The sequence below is a fragment of the Crocodylus siamensis genome, chromosome 2, assembly GCF_052110815.1.
Source record: "Crocodylus siamensis isolate JL-2025a chromosome 2, ASM5211081v1, whole genome shotgun sequence".
Lineage (NCBI taxonomy): Eukaryota > Metazoa > Chordata > Crocodylia > Crocodylidae > Crocodylus > Crocodylus siamensis.
The window spans coordinates 160,348,181-160,369,508 of NC_143396.1; the positions used below are offsets into that span (position 1 = coordinate 160,348,181).

The following is a 21,328-nucleotide window of genomic DNA, read 5'->3' on the forward strand; positions in this document are numbered from 1 at the left end:
GACCTGAGTGCCCATTACAAAAATTATTTCTGCAAGGAAGTGACATTCTAATTCCAATCCAGTGTCTGTTCCTAGGTGAGGCCTGCCTCTTGGTGAGTCCTGTTGTCTTGTTTCAGTTTTGACAGCCTATGTTCAAATGCTTGGGCCAGTTTACAACATACATAAAGTACTGATTGTATGAAAACAAAAAAATCTAGTCCGTGCTTAACAAAATGCTGTATTGCAATTGGAGTATCCAAGAGTAGAAACTCTTTGCTAATGCCTTTCCTTGGTGCAGTTAAAACTAGAAAAGACTACTTCAGCACTTCCAACTTTTTTGTGTTAGTAAGGTTGGATTGAATTTTTGTGTCTTATCTCTAATAGAATTTTCCAAGTAGAAACTTGGTGTTTTGATTCTGACATTTTTCAGTACAGATGAAATAACTTAATTTCAAATTTTTATAACCTGACTTCAGAAATGCAGTTGCCTGTATAGGGGCTTGGGTAATTTTTGTGCGATTTGTAATGGGTATTTGTAGTATGAATCGCCTTTGAAATCTGAATCGACTGGAATGTACCTAGGTGTGTAAGGCTATAGAGTGCTTTCAGGCAAACCCTCCCCCCTTCTGCCCTCCCCCCCATGGTGCTTTGTTTTAAACATGGTGATTGCCAAGCCAAACCCCACACTTGCCCAAAAGAGGCAGCACATTACTTCAGCCTGCTCACTGGATGTCTGTAAGATTGGGTGCTTTAGTGAAGCTTTTTTTGATCTTTTATCTAACAGCTGATTGAATCAGCTTCAGCTAAAAGTGCTAAAAAGCCATACTTGAAGTACCCAATCTTTACAGATGCTGCAGAACCAGGTTGAAGTAACCTGCTGCTGCTTCTGCTAAAGAGGGTTTTTTATAAATGTCTGCAATCAGTCCAAATGTAACTAGGTTAGTTTTGTGCCCTATTACATTTAATTGAATAAAGTAGTGGGGTACTTTGTTAGGCAACAAATTCACATTTAAATTTTTTTGGCAATTTTGTTTCAATAACTTTTAAAGGGCATAAAACCATTTACTAACCCTGATCTGTTCTGAAGGCTTATTTTTTAAATGTATATAAATGCAAAATAAGAGTTTAGTATCATCCCTCTTACAAAGTGGAGCTCTCCTGTGTAAAGCATTTTGTTTGTGGGGTCTCCTAATCTAGGCTAGCTGCTCTGTAATATTGGAACCTTCATTGCCCCAGTAATCAAAGCACTGGGAGGCAGTAACTGAAAGTCAGGGCAGTGTTTTGTACAAAAATTAACACCTGGAAAGGAATATTTTTTTAAAGGAAAATTCTTCAACTTTACAAAACAGATGCATAAAATATACTCATTTAGGAGGTTAAGAGATGTAAATTTAAGTGAGATTTCCCACTGAAAAGTACTGAACAGATTTGTCATCTGTGTGTCTAAATTATATCTGCTGACATGGGTGACCTTTTTTAATTGCATTTTATTCCTGTTAGTATTGCAGACTAAATTGCATTCTATTTTCTTGTTCATCCTTATCAACATAGTTTAGTGTATTCTAATGAGTTAGCGATGCGAATGCATGTATAGGTGAGGTACTGTAGAGGTGCAAGTAAGCACATAGTTTTCTCTCATCTTCGGCATTAACTAAAATCTCAAGTGTGATTTGTAATTTAAAAATGTACTTCATTTTTATTAAGGTTGTATAGCTCTTATATTCAAATAAAATCATTTTCTCGAGTTTCAGATTAACGATCTGCACACTACTCAAAATGTTATTCTGTGTAAGGATTTGTTTGATATTGCTAGTTTCATACAGTGCCCTATATTGGCATGTGTTTGAAAAGTCTGGATTCCTGCCAAACAAGTTCACTGTTTTGGTAGTGAAGATGCAGTCTCTAGGGTTTCATTTTACAGTGATACATCTTCCACCTGCACTAGGCTAACCTTTGAACCATATACCTCCTCACATTGAGGGGACCTGATTCCGATTGGGCTTTCTAGGTGTAACAACAATAAATGCAGTTGCTAGTTAACCGTGAATAGAGGTAAAATAAGTGCTTGTATTCTGATGGAACAAATTTGCAAAAACAGAAGTTGGTATACTTACAGAATGATTGAAAATAGCTGAGAAGGTTCGAAGTTTAAAGACTGCTCATTTTTCTTCCCCAAGATGTGAACTTTTTTTGCAAGTTGCATTTAACTAGCTTGACTTCTCCAAATGTCTTTATTGAATTGCTGTCACTGAAATCGCAGTTATTTAAAAACAGATCACACAGACTCTTAGCTTTCCCGATAACTTCTAGCAGCTCTTTTATGCTATGCCTTTTTCTAAATTAATGCTTTCCATATTAGTTCTCCATCTTATAACTTGTGTGCAGTTTTTCTCTCTATCGCAATTCACCAGAATAATTGAAAGAAAAGAAGACCAGGAGGCATTTCAAAGGAAATGTACCTTACAGAAAGAAAGCCTCTTTCAGAGATCACTTTTCCAGTGTGTGTTACATGTTCCTTCCTATTTTTGGCATTTGATTCTAGAGTGTATTTTGTCATTTTAGGGGGGGGAAAAACAGTGGCCAGCTGTTCAGTATCTACCCTAGATATTTCTTTTCAAAACACCTAGACTCTTTCATCATGTGTCAGTCAATAAGAGCCATATGCTAAAACTTTACATAATGAAACTTACTTGGAATTTGGGGAGGTGCATTTGAAATAAGAAATTAGTTGCTGTTTCAGCATTTACTAGTTTTTATGGTAGGGTTGGAAAGAGAATACTAGTTAGAGTATGAGCAGATTTCCTTTATGAAATTTCAGTGAAATTTTTAATACCTAGCCTTTTCACATTTTTTTCCTATAGAATATACATAATGTATATAAGCGTTTGGGTGAAAAATTCTTTCTGGAAAATCAGGAAATCCATTAATTGTAGCCTGGGTGTTTCATAATGGCTAAATAATGGTTCTTCAGCTTGTTTTTAGCTTGCAGAAGCAGACTTGTCAGTCACTGGTAGAATGACCTGTTCTCTGATCAGGTTAACCATTCCCATGTGCAGCAGGCTTTACTCTTTCCAAAAGGAAGGAAGGAGAAATCTCAAAGAAGGGAGTTCCCAAATCCATCTGAAACAATCGATGGGACCTGAAAACTCCATTTTTCTCTTAACTGTAAGATTGTAAATTGAGATCTGAACAAAGGTCGGCCCAACCGGTAGAGAGGTACTCAACCATTTTTGTTGCGGAAGAGACTACAGTCTTTTTACCTTCCTTCCTGAAGAAGGTCTTGGAGAGATTCCCTGACAGTCCATGAAAGTAAAGTCAAGATCATACTGAAATTTCACCTCCATACTAGATTTTCTGAGTCATTAGTGCCAGGAGTTGGGGAGCCATAGATATCCAGCAGATCCTTTGGCTGAGATTCAAGATGGAAAATTCCAAATATGCTCTTGTCTATCAACCTAAAGAATGCCTATTTACATATCCCTATATGGCCACCCCCCAAAAATCATCTATCCTTGCTGTAGTATTTGGTGTGTTTTTAATAGGTAGCCAGATACAGAGACTCCTTTTAATTTATCTGGTTTCCTTAAAATATTGTGCATATCTTATTTCTTCTCAGTAAATATGGCATGCTGTCTGGGAGAGCTGTGCTACTATCATGCTACTGGTCCTATGGACAGTGGCTTCCTTGATGGGTTAAAGTGCTGAACTGTTTGAAGGATTTGTCATGCCTGGCTGGTTGAAACTCATGGATACACATGCTTAAAAATAGAAGTCTTTCCTCTAGATTAGGTCTTTCACATTAACTTGGAAGATGTTAAGTGTCTTGGAAAAGGCAGGCTGTTGGGTACTGCCTTAGAGGTTGAATCTCTAGCACGTTAAGAAAATGTAGCAAGTAGATTGATCCAATTTTTACTAATAGAGTATGGCTTGCATCTTTGGAGCTCTGCAGGTACAACATAGCAATCCTGATTGATCTTCAAAGCCTTTGCAGCAGCTTAGCAAAAGGACTGGAGGATGTTGCAAATATTCAGCTTCTGTTCAGTAAACACTGGCTGATTTGATTTGGTAGATCTATCAGCAATTAAATGGGTTAATATGTAGCTTTCACATTTTAGTTAAATTCCATTGGACCCTGCCCATAAATATATACTTTTTCGATATATAAGAAATATCTATGGGAGCTCATGGCTAACGCTAGCTGTCATTCCCTTGGAATAAAGGGAACTCCAAAAATAGTACTTGCATTTTGATCTTTAGATTAATTACTCCTGGGTTTATGTATTGGAGTACATCCTCCTAACAATTCACATTCAAGTCTAAAAGCCACATTAATAAATTGGCATATTAATGGATTTTTGTGGAGCAAGTTTACAGTTTTTACTGCAGAATACTTACTATCTGATATTGAGAAGTACTCATTCATTGGGCTTCGTTGTTCACTGGAGAAACTCTTATTGACCTCAGTGGAAGTAGTTTGATTTTCAGCAGCACACTACTGAGTAAACCTCCTTCATTAACTGAAAATTATTGCAACTTTTCTTAACACGTGGATCAAAAAATGACAGAAGGAATAAGTCTTAACATATCTCTCTCTCTCTCTCTCTCTCTTGTTTCTTTCCAGGTGGAATCATTCATTTTGGATCAAGATGATTTGGAAAACCCAATGTTGGAGACTGCTTCTAAATTGCTTTTGTCTAGTACTGCTGACGGTGCTGACTTGAGAACAGTAGATCCAGAAACCCAAGCTAGATTAGAAGCTTTACTTGAAGCTGCAGGTAAATTGTTGCATCTTTTAAGGCTTAATCCTGCCACCCTTATTCATGGGATCCCAGTGCCTGCTTGCATAACTACTAATCCTTATGTGTTGCTGTCCTGGAATATAAAACGTGCTGTACTTTCCAAAAGGTTTGGAGGGGAGGAAGGGAACTAATTAAAATGTATACCTTTCCAAATGCATTTGGTTACAGATAAAGGAATGTCCTGAATATTCTGACAAAAAAAATTAAACCTTTTTTTGTTAATTTCTCAATTATTCTCAGTGTGCAGGGCTCTGCTTGGAGTTGAAGTGCCTCAAACTATAGGGCTATTGGTTCTGTACTTCTCCTGTAGTTTCATAGCTAGAGTCCTTGCTAAGTCTTCCAGTCTGTCAGCTTTGACTGTTTTCTTAGTGGAAAAAGATGGCTACTCTCCTGGCTATGTAAAGTGGAATTGGAGATCAGTATCTACCATTTACCAACCTTTTTTTCATTAAATAGCTACTCTGTGGTAGACAGATATTTAGTTTAACTTTTGAGTTCCTTAAACAAGTTGCAAGATATAGAGTAAGTGTTCTTAATTTTACAGCCAGGGCCGTCCCGGGGTGGGGGTGTGAATCAGGGTGACTGGTTTGGGGGGTCCCGCGGACAGTGCTGTACAGACCCTGCTACAGCCTCTGCACAGCTCCGCGTTCTGGCCACTCACTGCCAACCCTTCCCTTCCCCCCAACTCCATCCTTTGGCCACTTGTCACCCCAGGCCCCACACACCCCTAGGGACAGCTCTGTTTACAGCTTTCTGTAGAGTAAGATCCTGACAGCTGTAAGAATAATAAATAGTAGTAATTTAATAGTAAAGCTACTTTTATATATTAAAAAAAAAATGTACTCTCCCTCCCCAGGGGTGTGCCCTCTTCACTGGATTAATTAGTTATGTTTGTTCCCTCCTCCCTGAACATCACTCTTTTTCTGACCCCAGGAACCTTGCATTTTTTTCCTGCACAACGGACCATCTTCAACAGGAGGTGTTGATGGTGCCTTTAGCTTAGTGCAAACTCTGTCTTGTTAGTTGCTAACTGCTAACAAAGCTAACTGCTTTGGGAGATGGGAGATATGGTAGGTTTGAACCCCTCAAGATGATGAGGAGGGCCTAGAATCCAGGTCTCCTACACTCTGGATAAATGCTTTAGCTGCTAGGTTGTTAAGTGGTGGCATGTTGGCAGAACCAAGCATTTTTCTGAATGAGACTGGCCTGTGAATCTCAGTTTCACTCAGGTGCTAAACTCAGGCTTCAGATTAGTCAATCAAATTCCCCCCCCCCCCAGGATATTAAGTGCTGCATGCCCTTCCTGAAGCATCTAACTCTTGCCACTTTAAGGATGGCAGGGTGGCACCTTAGAGACTTAGCTGATTAAGTAGTAGAAAAAACCCGTGAGGTCCCTGTATGGTTGCATTGAGAGCATGGTTGGATAGGTTGATGATATTGCTGTGGATTATAGGCTTGTTGTTGGATCTTGTAGGTTTTGAAAGTTTTTGCTTCCTTCATCTTCTTTAAGGAGCATTTGCGATAGGCTTTATGGTTGGATACATTGGTCGTCTTCTGGTCAACAGCTCTTATGCCTAGGTGGCTCTTTATGCTGTTTATTAGTTCTGGAAGTCTGATGCTGTTTTGTTCATGCTTGCTGTACACAACACCAGTAAAGATGTTCCTTAGTATCCTGGAGAGAATGAAGCACAGTTTGTCGTAAGAGTCTCTGTGATATGTAGAACTTAGTGGTTTGGTCACTTTGAAATTGTATTCATCACAAAAAAGATATCTGAGCATACCTGAGCAAATTATTTGTGTATGTTGATTGCAGTCCATTTCATTTGGTAGAGTGTGATGCTCTCAATGAATAGAGAGGTAGTTAGCAATGTTAGTCTGAAGTCAGCCACATAGCCAGGCAGTTAGTAGTCTCAAAGGCCCCCTCTACACATTACAGGTATGGTGCAATTAACTTGTTAATTGCACAGTTAACTTGAAACCAACTACATGTGCAAAGTTGCTATTGCATGAAAAAGCTCCAGTCACTTATAAAGTTAGACCTTAAAAATGTGTACCAACTGTATAGTTGGTTGCTATCGAGCATTAATTTGCATGTGTAACAGGGTCCCCCCTGCGGCTGGGACAGTGTCAGCTGGCAGGGCTCCTAGCCACAGGAGGGCAACCCCCAAGCCCTGGGGATCATGGTTGCTGTGATCCCCAGGGCTCAGGGGTGCATGAAACCCCTGGGTCCACTCAGGGCGCTTAGTCCTAGCTGCCCCTCACGTGCGCAGCCACAACCCAGAGACCTCGCAGCTGATGAGGCTCTGGGTCCCAGCAGTGCATGAGGCACAGCTGGAGTCTAGAGCCTTAGCAGCTGTTGGGACTCAGTCTCAGCTGGGAGCCTCCTCAGCAGAGGGGGCTTCCAGCTGTGGGTGCCTACTTGCCAGTGTAAGGGGAGCCCTGGATCTACCTTTTTGGCACCAAAAATCTCAGTATTGCCATGCGTATGTATTGCCATCCCTAAATTCGTTATCCAGACATAATTGTTTAATGTATTGGGAAAGGTTTCGGCTAACCTAACAAATGAGTTGAATTTAAAATTCTTTGTTACCTTCTTCCTTTTCTGATATGTATGCACTTGTAAATTGGAACAAAAGGAATAGGTAAACTATCCACCCCTGATGGTAAAGCGTTTGCAGATCCCGAGGTACTTCGTAGATTAACTTCCTCGGTCAGCTGTGCGTTGGATGAAGCTGCTGCTGCACTTACCCGAATGAGAGCAGAAAGCACAGCAAATGCAGGGCAGACGGACAAGTAAGTAGAACTTGACTGGGATCCTCTTTCGCCTATTCCTGCAATTTAAAATTCTGCGTTTTATGATGTCCTTTTCTTTTGCTGTAATCTGATGAAATTGTTGTTTACATTGAACTGGCTTCAGAATAGCTATTCTGAGCTGATGCTTTGAACTGCCCATTAAATCATTTAGCTCAAAGAATTTTCCAGATGAGGAATGTAGACCTGCTTTTGCATGCAATACTGTGTGCTTGGAGCCAGCAGTGCTAAGTGTTAACATACATTTTGAGAGATTGGTATTCATTTCATTGTCTTTATTCATGCATCATTGTAAGCGTCAAAATCCAGTATGTCTGTTTCAAGAGTATATCTTTTTCCTTCAAGAAACAATGGCTCCTGAAAGCAGTGGACTAATGAAATGCTATTTTATTGTTAATTTTCTTAGGGTTATTTTAGGTAGATATCTACCTAAAATAGGTTGGGAAGTAAATAAGGGGTTGGGGAATGATCAAGACCCTTCTATGGTCTTTTTTCCAGTTTCATAGTTGGTAGGATCTGAAGGGACCTGAGCAGGTCATCAAGTCCAACCCCCTGCCATGGGGCAGGAAAGAATGCTAGGGTCAAATGACCCCGGCTAGGTGATTGAAGATTTGAAGATCCCCGGGGTGGGGGCAAGCACCACTTCCCTAGGAAGTTGGTTCCAGCTCCTAGCTGCCCTGACTATGAAGTAGTGCCTCCTGATGTCTAGCCTGAACCTACTCTGTCAGTTTATGGCCCAGAACTGGATGCAGTACTCCAGCTGTGGCCTGACCAGTGCCGCATAGAGGAGGAGGATCACCTCCTTGGATCTGCTCATGATGTATCTATGGATGCATGGCAAGATGCGATTGGCCTTACTGATCACATCCCCACATTGGTGGGCCATGTTCATCTTGGAATCAGTAGTGACTCCAAGATCCTTTTCAAGAAGGGAGTTTCCCAGACTGTAGGTATGCTGCTGTTTTTTCCTCCCCAGGTGCAATACCTTGCACTTGTCTGTATTGAGAGAGAAGGATGGTTTTGTGGGGGAAAGACACTGGACTGGGACTCCAGACCTGAATTCAGTTCTTAGCTCTGCCACACTGGACCTTGGGCAGGTCACTGAACCTGTTCCTTGTATCTCAATCTTTTACTAGTAGATTAATTCATTTTCTCCTGTCCTTTGTCTGTGGTAGCTATTTAAAATGCAAGCTCTTCAGTGTTCGTAACTGTTCATGCAGCATGTTGCTCAATAAAGCCACTGCATGGATTAAGGCCTACTGATGCTACTGTCTTACAAATTGCTGATTTTCATTTTGATCTCAAAATACTGAACACCTTCAAAATACATTTTAAGTGTGCATGGGGGGGTAGGTAGACATGGGTCAAAGCATGCTACCTTTTTTCTGTTAACCACATGAAGTGACTTATACTGCAAGCTAGTTAATTTGCCAATATTAAGATTGGTTGTTACCAGTATCATTAGAGAAATGGAAACCAAAATTGAGAGCTAATGTGAATGTTCAGCATTAGAAAATATATTTCAATTTTTGTATTACAAGATCAAGGCCTTGTTGTGCTGACAACTGTATTCTAAGCTAATCCTTGCCCTGAAGAGCTTAGTTTCAATAGACAAAGCACACAAATGGTTTGTAACTACGTGAAGATTTGTAAATATGTTGTTATCTGCTCTGTCTATGGCTGTTTCATTTTTTGGGGTGGAATTTTGTTGGAAGATGACTGAGGTAAGGCAAAGGAAGGGAAAAAGGAGGTTGGATGAAAGAGAGGAAGATGGTTAATTTTTCTGTTCTAAGTTTTCTGTATATTAAGAGACAAAATGCAGTCACTTTATTTTTATCTCATTGGGGTGATTGTGTTTACTAGTGGGAAGACAGAAGATATGATCTAGTGCTGATATAATCTTCAATATATCTTTGCTGGGCGACACTTCATTTTTTAAAAAAATGGCACCAGAAAGACCTAGCAGTGGCAATGGACAGGAAATTAGAGAAACATTTGTAATGCAGTATGGTGATAGAATGGCTATGTCTCAGGCCACCACTGACATATTGTTCGGTTTCAGGCAGTGCTACGAAGCTATGACAGACTGAATTGTTCAGCAAATAACTGAAATCTTTAAAAATGGGGGAAATGAGACTGAGTAATGATCAAAGGCTGATTAGAACAGAGGCAGTTGCATTATTAGGAAACCCCCCCCAATTCTTTGGCTAAATGATGACCTAAATATCTTGATGGCAGGAAACAAGATGTCAAACAAAGCTGGGTTAGAATGGTACATCATAGATACCTCTTAATTATTAATGCATCTGAACTGGGTTGCAAGTAGGTGTAATTTAGTATAGTCTTCTTTCACTCCAGGTCTGTGTATGTAGGGGTGCAAAGCATGGAAAACTTTTACTGGTGAATAGTCTCCTTAAGTGAGCCATAATTTCTTTACTGTTTAAAGGTTAGTCTGTCTCCATTTTCTGAAGATGCTTTTTACCTTACTAGCCGCAGTTTGGCAGAAGCTTGCTCAGAAGGAGATGTAAATGCTGTACGAAAGTTGCTAATAGAAGGGCGAAGCGTGAATGAGCATACAGAAGAAGGGGAAAGCCTTCTTTGTTTAGCCTGCTCAGCTGGATATTATGAGCTTGCACAGGTTAGTTTCTAATGCTATTTTTTATTTATAATATTACTGACTAGTCTGTGTAGTATAAAAGTCTGGGGAGAATGTCAGTTGCATAACCATTACCATAGTTACCTGAATCCAAGATGACTTGGAATTTAAAGTGACACCCCAATTAGATTCTGTACATGGAATATTATAATTTCTGGGTTGTCTTAAACTGCCTCCCCCACACATGCTGTGGCGTGGAGATGAGCAGCTGAGGAGGTGCAGGCTTCCTCACCTTCCACTTCTTGCCTCATCTCCATTCCCTGGGCCTGCCTGTTTCCCCTGGCCACTCCCCCTGGCCCTTCCCCTAGCTGCAGCCACTTGCCACATCCATGCACACACAAATGCCGACACATGCATACACATGCATGCGCATGTACCTACTGTAGTGGCAGCTCCCACCTCAGCCAAGAGCAGGCAGCAGCTCAACCCAGAGCCCTGACTGGAGCTAGGGCTGCAGCAGCTGCCTGCCTTGGGCCAGTTCTTCAATCAAAGACAAAGTTTTTCCTTCTCTGTGTTAAATGAAGGAAAAAATCCCATGTTGCATTCAAGTGTATACAGTAATTTATTTTTGACAGATGAAAACTCTGCCTAAGTGAATTTTGCATTGCTAATAGACATTATCTATAGTTTCCGAAGTACTGTGGATCTTTATATGACATACTTTGTTCACAAAGTAGGATTTTTTTCAACATTTTAAAGATCATGACAAGATTTTATTAGGGTTTTTTTAAGCTTACAGTAATATTTTATTGCCCTTTCTGTCCAAAGGTTCTTCTGGCAATGCATGCAAATGTGGAGGATCGAGGTATTAAAGGAGATATAACGCCTTTAATGGCTGCTGCTAATGGTGGACATGTCAAAATTGTAAAGTTGCTGCTAGCTCATGGTGCTGATGTCAATGCACAGTCATCAACAGGTACTAACCATGCCGCAGTAAAATTTAAAATCAATGTTATTATGATCATAAGTGAATAATGAACATTTAAGACTTTGAATGCGAGTTTCTGACCCGACATTCAGATTTTCTTTGTAGTTTATTCACTATTTAATATTCTTTTTAAATGGGTTTCTACCAGGCTGTGCACATCAGGTTGTAGCAGGCTGTGGGCTTGCAAAGGGCTATAGCCCAGAAGTAGGGAGTGAAACCTGATTACAGGCCTGCTCAGGAGGACTGAACCAGCTGATAAGAATAATTTGTGAAGAGAGTGAAGGACAGCCAGACAGATGTGCTAGGCTAGTGGCTGCAACATCAGGCTGGAGCACTTTTCTCAGGGTCTGGGAAGAGCCCAAAAAGGCTCCCAGGGGGAAGGGAGCAAAGGGGTGGGAGACGGAGAGAGAGAAAGGGGTGGTGCTAAGCTAGCGGCTGCAACACTGGGCCAGGGCACTTCCTTGAGGTCTGGAAAGATACCCAGGGGCTGTGAGGCTGTGGTGCTGTGAAGCAGCAGCACCACACCAGGGAACTCTTTCCAGAGGGAGAGAAGGAAGATTGAGGTGCTGAGAGAGCAGCAGTCAGAAGTCTCAGGACTGTGAGTTAATCTTTTATGGACCATATTTATGTTTGTTTATTGATTTGAGGATTTATGTTTGTGATGTTTCCCTGAGGCAAGAGTGCCCAGGAAAGTAAAGAACTGTGCTGATTTGTATGTAACTTCTATTTTTTTCTTTGAGAAACAAATACAACATTACTCCTGATCTTGTCAGTAGGGCTAGTCTGAAATCTGAATACTGCCTTTTTTATTCCATCTTCATTTGCAGATATTGGATCACAACATGCAGTTTCCAAAACTGAATAACATGTCCTGCACTTGTTAGGTAGAAATTTAAGTGTGAAAGGTTGTCTATCAACTATCTTGGCTGTTCTTTGTGGCCAAAATTAGAAGGAAAAATGGCAACCCAATAGGGGAGGTGGTGGTACGGGAGAATAAGAACCAAAGTGTAAAGATGGAGAAGGAGAGAACTGATTATGAAATTTGCATAATGATAGGTTCTCCCCCCACCACTATGAAAATGGTGGGGGGAAAACCCACCCAAAAGTGCAGGGAGTAGAATAGCAAGATGCACACTAAGAACACGAGTTAAAACGAAAGGGAGGGAAGAGAGTGATCTTGATATTGGCACTGCTTATCATTTTCCCATTTGTCACTGGGATAGCTTGAGGCATGTTAATTTACATGCCCATGCATAGACATACTAATAAAATTAAACAAACAATAATCTTAATTCCATAATAACACCATAACAAATCTTAAATATCAAAACATTGAAGAAGAATGGGGTGAAGGGATTAAACAAAAAACCTGGATTAAGCAGTGTATGACAGAATTCCTACTGCCTTGTGCTAAGAAAATCTCAGGATTTGAGTGGCAGATGTTTTGATAGTAACATGGGTCTGAGACCATACTTTTGAGTTCTGTGATGTGAAAGTCATTATCTGGACCACTAGAGGCACTGGTTCTTGTTAGATGCAAGGCACTCCTCAGAAAATGCTAGACCTGAATGTTCATTCATTTTTTTGACTACAGTAAAATAGCAGAGCAATTCTATTGCAAAGAACTCAGAAAAACCATAGCAAGTTTAAAAGTTTTTGTCTTTATGGATTCCTATTTGAAATCTCTGGGTATTTCAGGTTACATGTGTAGGTGCTAATATTGCTAACAGTGCTAATATTGAGCTTGCAGCTTGGCCATGGCTGTTGGCTAGAAGTCTCTCCCCAGCTGTCTGCAGTCACCCTCACTGAAGAGTCCTGTCCCCTCTGCAGCAAAGGAAATGCAGATGCAGCAGAGCAGCAGGCCCTTCAGCAGAGGGGATGGGAATTATGCTGCAGCTCTGTGCCACTGAGCTTTACTCCTCCTCTCCCCATCCCCTTACTGCACAAGCCAGATTGGACCTCATTGTATGCTGAAGGTCACCAGCTCCTGTTCTGAAGCATTGCAGGAGCTATGGGGAGCTACCCTTAAGTCAGAAAAAAAATTCCATTGACTTAAGTGCAGGTTTTCACATGGATTCTAGATTTTACATGCTGCTTGGGTAGACTGCAGTTATGTATAATAAGTAAATATTTAATCTAGGATTTAGGTATTTACTATCAGCTATTATGCAGATAATAAAATTGAAGTATTTCTTTCTTGAGCAATACTTCAATAAGATGCTTCTTATTCATAAGTATCAGAGACTATGCATCTAAAAAGTAGTGGCATAGTACTTGTACTTTGGGGGTATTGATCTGTTTGATTTTTCTCTAGTGCTTTTTTTCTGTAAAAGTGATAAGTGCCTGAAAAATCCAACTCATTGAGTAGATTCAGAATTGAAACTCAGCTATGAAAAACATATAATAACAAATATGGAGATATCAATAAATGATTCAAAATAGTATTTTGAACACAATTTGGGTACTTTTTAACTTTTTTTTGCAAGTGGCTTTGTTCTTTTCTGGCACAGATTTGCTGGACATGTGGTGAGTGTAAAGACAGTGTTTGGTTTCGCTACCCTTTGCAGTTCTGCCATATTTTATATTCACATCTAATCTGTTTAAATGAATAACTTCACATATCTTTTTTGTCGCTGTATTTTAAGAAGAAAAATCTGTTTTCCTCTTACACTTCAAGAGTTCTTAACCAGTTTTGGGATAACCAAGGTATAAATGATGCTGTTGAAATAGTCTTTTGAGAAACAGGTCACTGCCAACAAACAAACAATGAACATTGTGAAACTAAAACTTACATTATCAATTAGTTGTTAGAAAGTAGCTTATCTTTATCGCTGCTGTTAATCACAGAGTGTTCATACTGGTGCATTCATTGAGATAAAATTAACATGTGTTATTAATAAGAGTATGCTGATTCTAGCTTTTGTAGAATCTAGTCACAGAGAGCTAACTTCTTGATATTATATTTTGGTGTTATGCAAAAAATTATTGAAGGTCGTGCAGGGTGGCACCTTAGCAACTAATTAGTTCAGAGGCATGAACTTCTGTAGGCAACAGCCTCCAAAATACTTAGATTAGATCTCTTTTATAAATTCAGCAATGTAAGCTTTCCTTTGTGCATAGCTGTTTCTCTTCATTGAAACTGTCAAATTTAATTGGAATTGTGAAACTGACATTCTTCAATATGAATACAGTTCATGGCAGTAATTGTACATTTGTGTGGCATGAAATAGGGGCGATTTTTAATTCTTTTCAGGACTTCAACACATGGTTTAGCATTTCAGTCTATTGTCATTGTTACATGCGAGAGAAAATGCGTTTTAATCCTACTGGTTTTTGAGTTGCACCTGAAAAATCTTTTGCCTGCTGTTTTTAAAGAATTGTCTTAATATTAGCATTTTGAAATGGGGCTGAGGACGAATTTCAAGTTTGGGCAGTATATCTAACACATTTGTCTCTTCTTATTTTCTTCCCTTCTCCCCCTTTGTATTAGGCAACACAGCACTTACATATGCCTGTGCTGGGGGCTATGTAGATGTTGTGAAAGTATTGTTGGAATCGGGTGCTAGTATTGAGGACCATAATGAAAATGGTCATACTCCTCTTATGGAAGCAGGAAGTGCTGGCCACGTGGAAGTAGCCAGAGTGCTATTAGAAAATGGAGCAGGAATCAATACGCATTCCAATGAATTTAAGGAGAGTGCTCTCACATTGGCCTGTTATAAAGGTGAAGTATTGAGGTCTTTACTTATTTGCCAACATTTTTATAAACAGTTTCCTTAAACTTTAATGTTCAGCACAAAAATTAATTAAAAGGTTATAAGGTAAATATATATTTTGTGTAGATTCTCTAACTCTATTTAGTATCTTGTTACTTTGATAGCTCCATTACATTTAATTTGACCACATAAGGTGCTAATTAGTGTATATTACAGTCTCGACCTAAATTTATATTGTAGGTTTACCCAAGGTTTTTAGTCTTGCTCTATCAGTGAAATGTTTAGTGAAATATATGTGTATTGTGCAGTAAATAATAATATCCAACTTCTAAAATGAGAGTTGATTAATAAAATATGGCAAAGATCTGGCACTGTACAATGGATATCAGTTTAATTTTCTGTAAAATAGAGGTGGGGGGACTGAGTAACAGAACTAAAGTGGCTTGCTCAAGCCTGAGGGTAATGAGTCATAAATAGACCTCAAGTCTCTAATATTCTGCTCTGCTTATCCATGTTGCCTTTTTGTTATCAAGCAACAGGGTCACCAACTCTGACTGAAGCTATTTTGGGAGATTTTTTTCCCCAACATGACATAATGTCTTTAGTTGTACTGTTCAACCCTTTCACAATATCAGTCTCCCAGATTGCTTTCAGCAATCACTGGGAGGTAGATGCTGATCCTGGTAGATTCCCGGCCAATCCAGGAAGGTTTGCAACCCTATCGGGCAACTATCTTAGATTATGCAGGCATAGAGTAAAAATCTTCTGGACTCCTTTGGGTATGGAAAATGTACATTTGGAACAGCTTAAAGGGGAGCGGAGAGAGCTTCTGCTCCAGCCTTCACAGCAGGTAATAAAACTGTAGCAGTACAAGTGTAGCCAACCATCTTGGAGCCTGTTTCATCCCGGATCAAAGTATCCTGATAATGCTAGTTGCCTAACAGCCTGTTAAATTCAGCCTAGCTCTGCATATACAGCAGGGGTGAACAAAGTATGGCCATAGGCCAAATCCAGCCCACCAACAGATTCAATCTGGCCCAAGGGTGGATGGCTGCCAACTCTCTGAATGTGGCCCATGGGGCCATGGTATCAGCAGTGGTGGGCAGTGGTGTCAGCTGTGGACACTGTGGACAGGTTCAGCCACTCAGATGCAGAACCTGCCAGCGGCCATCCACAGCTGTGCTGCTGCCTTCCTGGTTTGGTAGAAGCTCCCGCCAGAGCACTGATTCAGAACCTACCGGTGGCATCAACCATGGACCCAGGCAGGAGCTGCTGCCGCACTGGGTGGGTGTCAAGGTCTCTATCTGTCGATCTCTGTCTGTCACTTCTCTTCTCCCTCCCTCCCTTTTCCTCCAGAACCTGGCCAAAGCTGTAGTTCACCAGGAGCCGCAACACTCAGCCATGGGCCCAGGCAGGAGCTGCTGCCATGCTGGGTAGGCATCAGCATTAGCTGTGACACTGCCTGCAGGTTCTGACGCTGGGCAGCAGCTCCTGCCTGGGTTCACAGCTGTGTAGAAAGACAAAGTGAAAGAGACAGATAGAGACTGCTGTGGCCCTCAGCAGGTCCCCAGAACTCATTAAGTGGCCCTTCAGCTGAAATAATTGCTCACCCCGATACACAGCAACCATCTTCTGTAACATGGTCACAGGGTACATGAGCTAGTACTCGGCAGTATTATGTCCATAATATTCATGATAAGCATCCTGGTAGATTAGAATGCTTAGGAATTATTTTGTATTAAAATAAACAACTCTTATTTAAGTAACTTAAATTTGTGCTATTTAACATTCTTGTATCATATTGAACTTATACCTGTACCTGTGCAGTACCTTAATGACTGTTATGGGCCATGACACTATTTACAGTAAATGTTGTCTAACTGTTTGCTCTCACTTACAATGCCAAAGGTGGAAACTATTGCCTTTAGAGGTATTTTTCCTTTTTTCTTAATGTAATAAGTTGGCTGTGCCCTGATCCTGGTTGTATATTTTAAACAGAACCTTCCACTGTATGTTAATCTGTGAATAGATAGATAAAAATGACAAATGTCTTTTGAAAGTTGTTGTGAGGTGATGTTAATACTGGGTATTTTTGATTTAGGCCATTTAGAAATGGTGAGGTTTCTGCTGGAGGCAGGTGCAGACCAGGAGCACAAAACAGATGAGATGCATACTGCTTTAATGGAGGCTTGCATGGTAAGAGACATATTATTATAGCTTGGAAGCATATTTAACATTTGTTCAGCTATTGGAGAAGATCCACAAAACAGTAATCCCTTCCAGTTTTTGCTACAAAATCCAACTTAAAAATGACCAAATGCAGTATAATTTAGAAGTAGCGTTTGGTTTTTTCCCTACTCTTGCTTGATGGCCCTCTGGATGGTGAAGAAAGAAAACATGGTTAAAAATGAGACTTTAAAATAAATAGTGTAAAAGAGCACTCATTTGATGTCTCACTAGGAATGGTCTGTGCTATTTCCACTTCAGGCCCTCTCAGTAGTGGTGATGGTCTCTACTACATACATACCTCATAGGCCAGGCTCTAAGAAAAAATTAGGATGATTTTTTAAGGCCATTTCAAGGAAAATCTTCCTAAAGAATGTACTGAAGTAAGTGAGTAGTAGTGAACTGTACTTCACTTTAAGATTTATACATTGCTACAGTAACTGACTTTACATATACAGCTCTTCTTTCATGGTGACCATTACATTTTCGTACAGGAAACTAAATTGTAATAATTTGAACTGAACATTCTCAGTGGCCTTGCTAATATATACATATAACAAAAGTTTAAAATATAGTACTCTTACATTTAAAATGTGTATGCCTGATCTTGGCAGAAGGGGGTTGCAAGGGATGGGGAAGAACGGGCTGCAAGGGGCAGGAATCAAGCTGCTAGACTCCCACTGCTTGCCCTTCCAGTACCTTTCCCCACCTGCCCCTCTACCACTGCTTTTCCCCACTGCAGCAGTGGGGGGAATGAATTTAAGATGATCCTCCAAAAATTAGATTATATGGAAAATGAAAACAAATTTATAATTTTTCCTTGTATAGAATCTAATAATTAGGGGATCATCTTAGATTTAGGTCAGCATGTTAATTTTAAAGTTGAATTAAATGGATTAATAGGTTGGAGGAACAATAAAAAAAAAAAAGCAAAGTACAACACAATTCTATGTTAGGAGTGAATAGGGGATTTCTTTTGCTACACTGTCCAGGAAGACGGTGTTTGTCATCATTACATCCTTGCCTTTTTTCTTAATTTGTCTTTTTTTAAAAGTCATGCCATCAGAACAGAAGTTGAAGGCATAGTCTAAGTTGACAAGACTTAACAAGTATATTGGGTACTTCCCTTGGCTAGGGGACCATCAAGATAGGAATTTGCTGAGAGTATACACTGATAGGGTTGTACAGAAATTAGGGAGTTGCAGATGTAAATTTTACATATATTAATGCTGTTAGATGATTATTTTAAGCTTAATTTATGATGAGAGTTATCAGTGCTCTTGTATTGGGTTTTTTTTAAGATGTCTGTAAATTCAATTTTGGATTCTAGCAATTTTCACATTAGTCTAGTTCAGCAATTTGTAATATTTTGACTTTCACATATGATTCCAGCAGCAACTCATAAACAAGATTTCTTGATAAAGTTTAGTTTGTTTCAGATGCTAGTTATACTAAGCAGTTGTATAACACCTTATTTATATGAATTGTCACCATGAGGAATTCCGTATTTTAAATCCTTTGTATCATAGCTTTGCTTTGGTTGTATTTTTGTAGTATTCTGGGCTTTGGCTCTTAGATTCTTCTTCGATCCTGTGATGCATGCATGTGTATTCCCCTTCCCCTTTCTTCTCTGCTCTTTGGAAGGTGTTCAGGGAGGATTTTTTTCTTGTATAGAAAAAAATTCTGTTGTGGATATTTACAGAAATAGTTCTGGGTCTTTTACATTCAGTTATTGACAGGGATTCTGGTTTTCTTTGTTTAAAAACTGCAAATTCTATGATAAAGAATCCCAAATTCTCTGATTAACCCCTCCCCCAAAATTATGTTCTTTCGTGATTAAAATTAAATGTCACTTGTGTGTATGTTTGTGTGCGCGTGTGTGTGTGTATATATGTGTATATATATCTCAGTTGAATACAATGTTTTATTGATATATTTACAATTTTAAAGCAATTTGGAAAGCTACCAGTACCTCAATCATTATAATAAAATAAGTTCTAAATATGTATATATCTTGGTGTTTGATCTTGATTCTTTTTATCATGGAAAATCAGAGCTCCTTCTGCCTTCTTTGCTCACCACAACATGGGTCCAGTTTGCAGGTATCCCACCAGGTCCTTTGTAGTGCTGAGCAGCCCTGATATGCTGATGTCCTGCCCATATCCCTGGCCCTGCCATTGCCCCTCACTCCCAGCCCACCCCTGCCCCCAGCTCTGCCAGTGCCTCTCGCTCCCAACTGAGTCTCTCCTCCCCAGTGCCCCTCATTTCTACCCCACAGCTCCCTGTCCCTGCCAGTGCTCCTCACTCTCGCCCTGCAGTCCCCTCAGCCCTGCCGGAGGGGCAGGTGCCTCCAGGTGGGGCCTGCTGACAGAAATGCGGTGCTGGGCTCACCGGCAGCACAGACCCCCTGTTCCACCATAGCCCTGCTGCCTGGACTCCTTCCCCCAGCACCAGCAGGCACCTGCCCCACCCATACACACCAGTGTCTCCTGCACATCCCTACTGCACACACTCATGCTCACACTTCGCATAGTCTGCTGGAAGGTCCCCTAGCCCTGGCCTTTCAATCCCCACTCCTTATAACTTACTGCTGCTGGGGCTGCTTCCACCATGTTTGCTGGCCATGTGTGTGCATATGCACATGCCACGCTCTACTTCTAGTCATGCTCCTCCCAGCCCCAGGCAGATCCTTGCAAGGTTTTCTATGGTTTCTCTTGGTTTTCTCCTTTAAAGGGGAAAATTCTTGATTTTCTTTCTCCTTTAAAAGTGTAAAGCTGTATTTTTCCATGTGAAATGTAAAACCCCGATCCCTGGTTATCAGCTCATTTCATCTCTCTGCCCATTACAGTGGTATCTGAGCACCATTGTTCATAGGTTGAGAAGTGCAACTACAGATGATCCTGCCAAGGAGGGTATGGTCTAAGTGTGATCTAAATTGTACAGATGGAGGCGGTTTTAATTGCCTCTTCAGCTGCAGGCAGACATTTTGGTACTCTTCTAGCTGCAGAGCAGAAATTGAAATTGAACAAATTAGAAGTTCTCATAATCCCTCATCCATCTATGAAATTTTACAAACTGAAATTCAAAGTCCACTCTCATTCCCCTTGAGCTAAATCAGTTGTTATCCCTTTACTAGATTCCAGTAGTTATTTTGGAATTTTCTCCTTGTTATAAGTCTGCATAATGCCTCATGATGGTACTAGCACTTTAGGACAACTCCTGGGCCTAAATCCTCATTAAAGAATACATTTAGTCTTCTCTTTCATGAAATATCTCTAAAGGCTCTAAACCTGGTCAGGATTATATCTGAATAAATTAGTTTCAAATTAGAAAATGGTTTTCAGAACCAGTTTCACTTCTTTAGGATTCTGTAGGAAGCACCTGCATGTGGGTGAAGATGATTTATGCTATACTGTATCCCAGCAGCTGGATACAGGTAAGTTATGAGGAGTGGGGATTGAAGGGCCAGGGCATGAGCATGAGCGTTTGCAGTAGGGATGCACAGGAGAGATTGGTCTGTGTGTGGGTGGGGCAGGTGCCTGCTGGTGCTGGGGGAAGGAGTCCGAGCAGCAGGGCTGTGGTGGAGCAGGGGGTCTGAGGCAGCACTCAGTGCTGCCGGTGAGCCCACCACCAGATTTCTGCCAGCAGGCCCCACCTGGAGGCACCTGCCCCTCCAGCAGGGGCGGGGGGACTGCAGGGTGAGAGTGAGGGGCACTGGCAGGGACAGGGAACTGTGGGGTAGAAGTGAGGGGTGTTGTGGGGGAGGGACATGGTTGGGAGTGAGGGGCACTGGCAGAGCTGGGGTGTGGGCTGGGAGTGAAGGGCAATGGCAGGTTCAGGGATATGGGCAGGACATTAGCGTATCAGGGCTGCTCAGCACCACAAAGGACCTGGTGGGACACCTACAAGCTGGACCCACGTTATGGTGAGCAAAGGAGGCAGAAGGAGCTCTGATTTTTCCATGATAAAAAGAACCAAAGTCAAACACCAAGATATACATATTTAGAACTTATTTTATTATAATGATTGAGGCACTGGTAGCTTTCCAAATTTGTGGTATACTTAAGCATATAATCTATTTGGTGGAAAGGAAGAGAATTGTTACTCAGCTAGAACTGTTCTACCACTTAAGGGAGCTTTTGAATCATTAGAGTAGGCATTTCTTTTCTTCATTTTTTTTTTCTTTCTTTTTTCTCACAACAAACCTTAACCA

At 40.6% G+C, this 21,328-nt stretch overlaps 1 protein-coding gene across 5 annotated transcripts in view; it reads left to right on the forward strand.

The window, feature by feature from the left end:
- ANKRD17 (ankyrin repeat domain 17) overlaps window positions 1–21,328 on the forward strand; it is a 197,678-nt gene that overhangs the window by 102,523 nt on the left and 73,827 nt on the right. For all 5 annotated transcript variants that reach the window (XM_090031949.1, XM_090031944.1, XM_090031946.1 and 2 more), the window contains exons 2-7: window positions 4,601–4,754; window positions 7,415–7,571; window positions 10,080–10,227; window positions 11,014–11,161; window positions 14,664–14,897; window positions 16,991–17,085. In XM_090031949.1, coding sequence (XP_089888075.1) covers window positions 4,601–4,754; window positions 7,415–7,571; window positions 10,080–10,227; window positions 11,014–11,161; window positions 14,664–14,897; window positions 16,991–17,085 — 936 coding nt within the window. The remainder of the gene's footprint in view (window positions 1–4,600; window positions 4,755–7,414; window positions 7,572–10,079; window positions 10,228–11,013; window positions 11,162–14,663; window positions 14,898–16,990; window positions 17,086–21,328) is intronic.